The 10,029-nt window shown below is 42.7% G+C and overlaps 1 protein-coding gene across 2 annotated transcripts in view; it reads left to right on the top strand.

Moving 5' to 3' along the window:
• The first annotated feature begins 1,980 nt into the window (after positions 1-1,980).
• The window catches only part of KIN (Kin17 DNA and RNA binding protein), a 14,687-nt gene continuing 6,638 nt past the window's right edge, over positions 1,981-10,029 (top strand). The window contains exons 1-7 of one of the 2 annotated variants that reach the window (XM_035903851.1): positions 1,981-2,071; positions 2,949-2,992; positions 3,131-3,253; positions 4,192-4,373; positions 5,819-5,867; positions 6,187-6,244; positions 9,702-9,822. In XM_035903851.1, the coding sequence (XP_035759744.1) occupies positions 1,998-2,071; positions 2,949-2,992; positions 3,131-3,253; positions 4,192-4,373; positions 5,819-5,867; positions 6,187-6,244; positions 9,702-9,822 (651 nt within the window). In that variant the 5' untranslated portion in view covers positions 1,981-1,997. Of the gene's footprint in view, positions 2,072-2,948; positions 2,993-3,130; positions 3,254-4,191; positions 4,374-5,818; positions 5,868-6,186; positions 6,245-9,698; positions 9,823-10,029 lie in introns of both variants that reach the window. The other variant, XM_035903850.1, reaches the window with a different exon arrangement.

Raw genomic sequence — 10,029 nt, 5'->3', positions numbered from 1 at the left:
CCCGCGGTTGGGGTCCTCGGTTCCCTTGCGGGGGCTCCGGTCCCCCTTTGTAAGAGTGCTCAGGGCCATTGAGGGGAACACGGATTGGGGGGGGGGGGCTCCGATCGCCCTTGCTGCGGTCCCCAGCCCTCTTGCGGGGGGCTGCGATCGCCTTAGGGGGTATGTGACCTCGTAGGGTTCCCCAGTTCCCTTGGTGGGGGTAGAGGGCTGGCCCAAATTCCCCTCATAAGTGTCCCCAGTCTCCTTGTGGGGCCTCTGATCCCATCTGTGGGGTGCGATCCTTCTAGGGAGCATACTGGCCTCACTTGCTGGGAACATGGGGAGCCCTGACTTTTTAGGGGAGTGTTACAGGGGACCCTTATGCTCTGTTGGGGGTCCCCAGTCCCTCTTGTATGGATCACGGTCCCCTTGGGGGCAGATTGGTGGGACCTGGAGGGTTTCTGGTTCTTGGGGGTGGGGCAGTCCTCCATGGGACAAGTCCTTATACACTTCAGAGAAAGCCTGTTGGCCCTGATCCATCTTTGGACACGTTCAGTCCCCTGCAAGAGTGACTGATCAACCCAGGATGAGAGGGAGCACAGGTGGCCCCAACTCCCCTGGAGGGGTTATTCCCTTATGCACACCTTGAGAGGTCAATGGGGTTAAGAGTTAGGTGGCTCCCATCCACCTTAGAGGGGAGTTGCTGGCCCTTGGGGACAGGGTGTTGTGGGTGCAGGGTGGGGACGGGGTGGTGCAGCAACGTGCCCAAGGGATGCACCTCTGGAGTACTGTGAGGTCTCTTTTCATAGAATCATGGAATGGTTCGGGTTGAAAGGGACCTTTAAAGGCCATCCAGTCCAACCCCCCTGCAATGAGCAGGGACATCTTCAACGAGATCAGGTGGCTCAGAGCCCCATCCAACCTGGCCTTGAATGTTTCCAGCTTTCTGATCATTTTTGTGGCCGCCTCTGGACTCGCTCCAACAGGTCCATGTCTGTGCTGTGCTGAGGGCTCCTTCCTTCTGATTCTGGCTCAGTTTCTTCCCTTTTGCTGTTACAAAGAGGTGCTTTGCCTCTCTGAAGCTTCCCCTGCTTCTTTTCACTTGTCTGTTTACTTGGACCCAGATGCCCATGGGATGTGGTTGTCCTCTTCTTCGCAATTTCCGTCAGACTTGTGCTCCAAAAGTACCTCCACTGGGGCTAACTGTGCTCTTAGTTTTCCATTCTTTGTGAATAGCCTCTTTAAAGTTCTTTGGAGAAGTAAAGTGTCCTGTGGATATTTAATTGTCTCATTCTTCAGCTGTTTCTGCCCCCGTCTCCCTTTCACCCAGGAAGCTCAAAGCCTGTTCTCTTCCCAGTGACTACAAGCAAAAAAGATTTACTGTGTTACAACCAGATCTTTTTGTAAGGGGGTGACGGAGCTCCCATGGAATGATATTTGCTGTAGATTTAATCATATTGTGATGAGAGAGCATTATATCAGACAAAAAAAGGGATGCACTCAAATGTCCTATGTCTGGGTGCTTTTTGGGGTGCTCTCATGACTGCAACCCTATGTCAGAGGTGGCCAAACTGTCACAGTCCATAGCTTGAGCACTCCCAGGACACCATCCCCTCCTTACACACATTTGGCATCAGTCTTGGTCAGGTAGGGGGTCAGCAAACATCTCCAGTGCTCTTGCACAAGCACCTGGATGGGTGGACCTGGGTGGTGCCACATCTATCCCATTCCACAGGGGAGGAAGAGGACTGCTGGAATGTCGTGTCTCGTAACCCCTTTCACAGTTTGTCCTAAGGCTCTTGCCCTTGGGAAGAGTTTTGTTTCTGGCTTGCCCAGTCAGGAGGAACAACTACCCCGTGTAGGCTATTGCTATGTTAAGGTGTTTTCTGAGCCTCCAGGAAATTTAACTTATGAAATGTTATTTTTAATACTCTTCAGCTGTGCAAGTGTTGCAAATTGAGACAAAGACAGACAACGTATTTATTTTTATTCTATAGAATGGCTTCAAATGTCATTGCATGTCTGAGTCCCACCAGAGGCAATTGCTGCTGGCTTCTGAAAATCCTCAGCAATTCATGGATTACTTTTCTGAGTAAGTTTGCTACATGTTCTTACCCAGATCTTCAATCCCGTATCAGATCTGCCTAGCCATACCTTTAAGGCCCAGTTGTGTCCCATTGAAGACACTTTATTTTGATACATTTTAGTGTCAGCTCTTTTTTTAATGGCAATTTGAAAATTTAGGCAACGTCACTTTTGAATGCATGTAAAAGGTTGCAGGGAGCCATGACGTTTAGTCAAATTTACCAGTTCTATCTCGTGTCTGAGTCCTGTTTTAAGTTGCTCTGTTACAAAGAATGTCACCATTCTGCCCCGACTAAGTGACTGCCACGCACGCGGAGTTACAAAGAGCTAAAAGAACCATTACAGAGAGGTAACAAGTCGGGGGTGTGACAAACGTCCCACAGTTTCCCCCAGCCCTTTGTCCAGCTGGCCTGCATGACAGCTGGGTTGACTGTAGCTGTCTTCAGCACAAGTCTGAGGCTTTGTACTCAAACCCTTGAATTAGCAGTGAGATGAGTGATCAATCTACCCCGTCTGCCACTGCTGCCCTTTGTCCTGCCGTGTGTTTTGTGGCAGTCAACCTGGGAAGATACCTGGTAATGAAATACCAGCAATTAGGGGGAAGTGTTTAGATTTCGTTCTTTCCATTTTATCCCTTTAGAAAGGGTATTCCCCTTCTGGAGATTTAACTTGTATGTGCAGGTACCATATTGTGTTTCTTTGTGCATATGTGCTGCATTTACTACTACTTTACTGAAAAAGGGAAACGAGTGTCTGAATTTCATTATGCTCAGTTCAAAAGAATACTAATTTTTATACTGCAAATACTTCATTGTTAATGACAATAGAAAATTGCTTTGTAATCATGGAAGTTTTACTAAAATGCTTTCTTTTTATCCCCTGAGGGAGTTCCGAAATGATTTCCTAGAACTGCTCAGGAGGCGATTTGGTACGTATTTTACTGTTGGTTTGCTTGTTTGTTTGTTTTTAATGTCTTTTATTAGTTCGGTGCAAGAAGTTTTGGTTGCTTTCTCCTAGGTCCTGTATTAATAATAATAATAATAACAACAATAATTCTGTATTTCAGGAACAAAAAGAGTCCACAATAATATTGTGTACAATGAATATATCAGTCATCGAGAACACATCCACATGAATGCCACACAGTGGGAGACACTGACTGATTTTACTAAATGGCTGGGGAGAGAAGGTAAATGTAGTTGCTCAGGATTGGGAAGTTTTAACATTATTGGGTAGTTGCATTGCTGATAAGTAATCAGTAAACATTTACGTTAGTTCTCCCATTTCCTTTTTCTTTCCTCCCTTCCCTTCCCCTCCTGTATATATATTAACAGATGTCCAAATATGTCTGTGCTAACCATTAGGAATTTGCTTATGAAGAATGTCAGAAGTCTGGGATAAATGCATCAATCATGAACCTCTCCTTGTTTCATCTGTTGGTCTATGTTTACTGGAGGTATTGCTAAATTCTAAATCAGCTTCCAACAGCTGCCATTTAAAATTAAAAACTATGATAGAATATTTCTTATGACTACAGAATCCTTCCATGTTTAAGGTGACAGGAAGCGAGAGTCATTTTCATTCCTGGCCTAGTGAAGGGGTTAAAGCTTGAGATTTGCAGTTTTGTGTTCAGTAGGAGGAAGAGAGATTAAATGGCACTGTGGTACAACAGAAAGCTTACTTTGGCTCCGATTGCCTGCGTCCTGCAGGATACGTTCATGAGTCATAGAGTGTTTGAAAAGTCACTCTAGCGAGAGTTAGTAACAATAGAATGGCGTAGAAAAGTTTCCTTTAGTCTGTATTGTTTATATATGCTAGACTTCTGTTTTCTTCTTTGTTTGAAACAGTGGGAAGGAAACATTTTCTTCAATAAGGAAAGTATTATAAAGCACTTCACTTTATTATGTACTCTGGCCTCTTTCCAAATAGAACCGGCTAGCTGAAGGGCAGAAGCAGGTAATAACGATAATTCAAATTTTACCAGGCCAGTAAGGGGTATGTTGTCTATGGTAAATTATCTACATTGTTATAGCGAACACAGACTGCGAAAATTAGCTTAATATTTTCGTTGTCCCTTGCTTGCTTTTATGAGTATTAATCTTACTTTATCTTGCGTTGACTTTCTAGGTCTTTGCAAGGTCGATGAGACTCCAAAAGGCTGGTATATTCAATATATTGATCGGGACCCAGAGACTATTCGCAGGCAGCAAGAACAAGAGAGGAAGAAGAAACAGGACCTTGATGATGAAGAAAAAACTGCTAAATTCATTGAACAGCAAGTTAGAAGAGGTCTGGAGGGGAAAGAACTGGTGAGGAAAATTGCACTGTATGTCAGCCTTCAGCTCAAAACTTCTCTTGGTGAAGTTAATGGTGAATTCCATGCTGCTGGGATCCTTGCGCTGGTATTTCCTTTGCAGTAAGTTAGATGGTGATGAGTAAGCTTCATGCTACAGGTTACAAGCTCATCACCAGTTCAAACTGGGGAACAGTGGGCATATTTGGCTGCATTGCTGTTCTTTTCTATGCCACAAGGAATAGTCTTCTCCCAGATACTTCTGATAGCAGCCTTAACCAGCTTGTTTCAGTTGAAACTGCAGCTTGTTACATTTCCTTGACTAACTGACTTGCTGGTGGTTTTTACAGTGGATGAATATCAAGGTCCTCTGTGGATAAATAAATAAATAAATAGTTAAAAAAAAATCATTAAAAAAATAAATAAAAGCAGAGGTTTCATCTCCTTTTAAATTTGATGTGATTTTGAAATCAACTAGAATTGTATCCTTGGCCCTAGTGTCTGATCCTGGCCATTGCAGACTTTGATTTAGACGTTTTATTCCATACTTGAATCACCACATTGGCTCACTTGTGTTCTGAATTTTCTGCTATACAGTTACCTTAGATTATGACCTGCTCTGGAGGAAAAGTTGGAATTACTTTGTACCTGGCTTGCTTTAGTACTAAAGGAGTAACAATTACTGCTCTTCAATGATCAGTGATTTAAAAATCACTCTTGAATGTAGGAAGGGAGAGTAAGCAATACAGTAACCAGCACGACGTGTCTTCATTTATGGTATTTCACAACTTTTAGGGCTGCAAATAACAAGCACCTTGTACAGTGGGGAGGCTGAGATAATTAACTGGGGAGGGGAGGCTGACCTAATGAAATCCGCATAGTGAAAAGTTTTATTTTGATAGTGCTGGTGTGGTATTTGGGATCTGTTTATTTGGTGTCATTCCATGACTTCCATACATGTTTTTGCCTGGGACCGGCACCTCCCATTTGATCCTGCGTATTGATAGGTACATTTAAATGCTGTTGTAAACAATTATCTTTTTCTTAATTTAAAACTAATTGAAATTTAAATGGTCTGAGCCTTCGGTGCTAGAAATCTGGAAAGATTCCAGAATTTCCTTCTTTGAGTTATCAGTCTGTCCAGAAACCAGTCTAGTCATGCTGGTTCAAGTAGAGAAAACTGTTACAGTAAGGCCACTTCCCTTTCATGCTGTAATCAAGCAAGTTTAGACAACATCTCTGTAGAGAGTGTTAATTAGAGAATTTTGCACAGGAGCCTGTAGCGAGATAATGTTTTCAATTTATAATCTTCTATGAATCAAGCCAGGCTGGATATTACAGTTATTTGTAATAATCTGGCAGTAGTCTGTAAAACTGAGCTAATCAATGATCACCAAAAAATGGTGTCTTGGCTCAGTTTTCTCTTTGACTCTTGAAATGTGTTTTGTGTTCTTTTGGCAGGAAAAACCAGTCTACACTGAACTGAACAGAGAAAATGAAGAAGAAAAAGGTAACGAGGTTTTGCTACATGTAATTTTCTAGAGCCTACTGCAGCTGATGTTGTGATTAAAATGAGATGAGCGCTGAGGCCTGCTCGGTGCTTCATAAAGTGCTTTGAGATCAGTTATAAAGAGCAACGAACATGGAAATGCAGAGTATTCTTTCTTATAAAGTTTAAAGTAATTTATTTTAATAGCTGAACCAAAACGTAGATTAGTAAATATTTTCAAATTTATGATCTTTCCATTTGCAGATTTTTAAAATTGTAACGTCCTTCAATGCAGTTATTTTTAAAGATAGAAATAGAGTAATGTCTTTTTATTTTTTAGTTACATTTAATTTAAACAAAGGAGCAAGTACTTCAATAGCAGCATCTTCTAAAACAAGGTGAGAAAAGAATTTAAGGGCAACCTTTACTGTTGCAAAGCACTTATATGACAATGATATTTGTATGGGCAGGAAGATGTGTCTTGTCCTCAAGTATTTGGAGTCTGGTATCTTATCCTGTCATGTTATTCAGGAGGGGATGCCAGGTGACTTCATGGTTCCTTTTGTATTTGAAATGGGTGAATGGGTATTAACTGTGTGTTGTGAGGAGCCTTCTGGAATTCACTATGGTTCATGGCCTGTAAAGTAATAGGCTTTTATAGGTTCCTCTAAGAAGATACTGATTGCGTGAAGGGGTGGATAGGGGATCCATTCAAAGCATTTGAAGTGAAGGCCATCTAGTCCCAGCTGCCTTCTATGAATGGGTGTTCATGACTTGTTAACTGTGGTTCCTGAAAGGTTTGATTGCTTTGTCTAATTGGAGGTGATACTTTCTCTGATCATCATTTAAGAAGCTGAATCTACCTGATGCCAGTCTTTCTAAAGCTCATGAATTTAATTGTCATCATATAAGCACAAGCAACGCAGGACAAAAGGGATCAGTAATGCAAACAGTACTGACTTATAGCAGTCTGGAAACTGTTTGATGAGCAGTACATCTTTTCATGTGAGGCAATATTGTAATTAAATGTATTGCAGGTAAAACGAAAGCTTTTCTCTCATCACGAGCTCAGCTCTTAGGTAAGGTATCTGATAGGAGATATGCCAGGCAGAAAACGAGACAATAAAGTAGTTCTTTGCAATAATAGATACAGATTTCAGGCTTTGAGGAAAACTTGTAAATTATCCCTAAGCATTGAGTTGTACTTCAGATGAGTCTGAAACTTAATTCACTCACTTGAGTACTTTCAGTGAGGAATATTTAAGGTGCTTGCTAAAACCTGGCGGAATGTGAAATCGTATCTCAAGTAGTCTAAATTTTTCATAGCATATGAGAGATACTTGTCTGTAAACTTTGTAATGGTAGCGTAGAATGAAAATTAGGATACCCACTTCATGGTAAAGTGACCGGACAGTGGTTTATATGTCACTGGTGATACAGGAAACACTTCAGAGTTGTAATGGAAACTGCTTCCCTGTGTCAGCGTAAACGTGTGTTCTGCAGCTCTTGGCTGTTACTGAGGACCAGTTGAGTTCAATGTGATGCCCAGAACCCCAGCGCAGCATGCAGCAGGACTTTCTGGCTTCCCACCTTCTATGCTCACAGCACAGGCTACAGAAACCTGGCACTTGTATTTCCTGAGCAGGGTGCGGAAATAGGACCAGGAGATTGTACGTAGTGGATGGTAGAGTTCTGAGGGCATGGGGATACTGGCAGTTTGGTACAGAGGTGGAGTTGGAGCCTTGCTGAGAAGGGGAGTGAGAGGGGAGGTGCGCCTTCCGTTGAACGTCCGTGTGGCTGATGTGAAGATAGGAGTCACCGCTGCCACTGTGGGCATGGCTTCTGATGCTGACTGCCCTTGAGCAAGCTGGGAGCCCTGGGCTTACGTTTTTCCCTCAAGAATTTACGTCCTCAAATCCCTGCTTAACTCACTCAGTGGACCAGTAAGATTATAATTACTTCTAAGGAAGGAATGAGCAGAAGCCGTTATCAAGGTCACTGACTCCTGTCTGCAGTTCTGCAAGTGTACCAGTGTACAGTCCTGTCCATGCACTGATCAGCCTCCATTGTATACAGCTGGGGTCTCCCCAGCCCTGTAATCCCAAGGGAAGATCCTTCAAAACCTGTTTGCTTTGGTGGATTGGACCTTGTCTGTCGTTTCACAGGTAAATGTAGTCACAGCCAGTTCATGCCAGTTGCTCTCATGTTGGTGTGGGCATTTAACATAAATAGTTCTTTTTCTCCCTGGTGTTTGCTTATTTGTAGAGAACAATTTTAGCCTCTCAGCCTTCCCTGTGCTGTACAAGCCGGCCTGCACAGTGCTGGGCCCGTCTCCCCATTCCTCTGATCTGCTGAATATCCCTTCCTTGTCCTTGTTCCAGTTTCAGTTAATCTTGAACAGGGGAGCTGATGGAATTTGTGCATGCTGCAAATGAAACGTCACCATGGCTTATACAAGGCACTAATGCTTGTCTGTCCTGATGCTTCCTAGGATTGCATTTGGCTCTTTCATGACTGGTCCACACTGGTAGCTGTCATCTGTGATTATAGCCAGACTCCTTTCTGCTTTTGTTGTTCTTAAACAGCTCCCAGTAGATAGAAGGTAATCACAGTAAACTTTTCCAAAGTATGTGAGCTTGCATAATGTGCTGTTGAATTTTCTGTTTTTTAAAATACGGTTTTCAAGATAAACCAGTCCTTCCACTGGTGTCCAGTTCTTTCTCGTGTCCTCTGTATTGATGACACACCTGAACAGTGTTGGTGGTCTCTCGCTCTTTGTCCCAGGGTCCTTAATGAATATTTTAAATAAGATTTGATTTAGTATTGACACCCGGGAATCCCTTAGTAACCTCACAGCTAGATATGTTTTCCTTCTTAAATATAGGCACTGCAGCTGTTATGCTTTAATTTTATGTTACCCTTTATGGGATGCTATTTTAAGTACTTGCTATTTGATTTGTGATTTAATGTGCTATTTCTTCTAGAACTCTGCTATGGAGATTACTCAGATGTCCTCTGAAATACAATTTTTGTCTCAATTTTGCTTCTGCTGCTATTTCTATATCTTCATTGCCATTACATATCTTCCCTTTGCTAGTACATCCAACATTCTCACCACAGGCAGAACATGTGTTTTGTTGTAAGGCCGTATCAATGTTACCTTACTGTCCACCTCACAGCAGCCTTCTTCATCTTTCTGCATGAGAGAACACCTACGTTTTTTACTGCATTCAAATGTATTCTATAAAAATGGCTTAACTCAAGCTGCCTTTAGGCAGTTCTCACTTCACCTAGATGTTCCCTGATCCCCAAGATGTGACTTTTTGTGCTGATTGCTCTTTTCTTTCATAACTCGTAGGCTGTTTGCCTATTTTGAATGTGATTGTGAAGATGGTGCTTATTTGCTGGGTGTGGAGCCCTTTTCTACAGATTCCCATGTGTTTTCTCCCATTGCCGGATAGGTTAAGTATCTCTGTCTGAAAGGAATTCTAGATGTCCACCGTGTTTGAGAGTTGATCTGTCCAGGTGGCTTCTCTTATTTGCAGACCTGCTTTTGTCTTCTCCGTTGAAGTCAAGTCCCCGATCAACACTTTGCTTTTGCGCTGGTGACCTGATTGTTGGGTTGTTTTCATTCTGCTGGACTGCTAGGACGTGGAGTTTGCACCTCAAGGAGATCAGTTATAGCTGCCAAATGCAGTCCTAGAGAAGGAGGCATGCAGGGTCTGGAAGGTGACTTGCACAACTGAAATTAAATAGATCAGCAGGCCTTTTTACACAACCAGTTCTTCAAATGCATCTTGGTAGAGGAAACAATATAAGGGCTGCTGTGAAAACACCATCTTACTCTTCCAGCAGTGTCCTTGGACCGAATGCACTGAAGATCGTGGAAGGGGCAGTTAAAAGAAAAGAAATGGCTCATAGCTCTGGTCAGTCCAAAGAGAAAAAGAAGAAATCTGCACTGGATGAGATTATGGAGGTAATACTCATGCAGGATCTGTGTCTTTGTAATCCCATGCCTATGGCAATGTCCACTTTACCAGGGCATCCCTTTGAAGTGACCCCAGACCTCCAGTTCAGGAATTCAGACTTTAATATCTTATCAGGCAAAATTATTTCACTTCCCTATTAAAACTGGTTTTGCTGCTCATCTGTGCCTATCCCCCAGACGACTGAGATGTTGGAA

Source organism: Egretta garzetta, unplaced genomic scaffold, assembly GCF_000687185.1.
Source record: "Egretta garzetta isolate BGI_Z169 unplaced genomic scaffold, ASM68718v1 scaffold260, whole genome shotgun sequence".
Lineage (NCBI taxonomy): Eukaryota > Metazoa > Chordata > Aves > Pelecaniformes > Ardeidae > Egretta > Egretta garzetta.
Note: the sequence above shows the minus strand (reverse complement) of the source record. Positions and strands in the feature narration are given on the sequence as shown.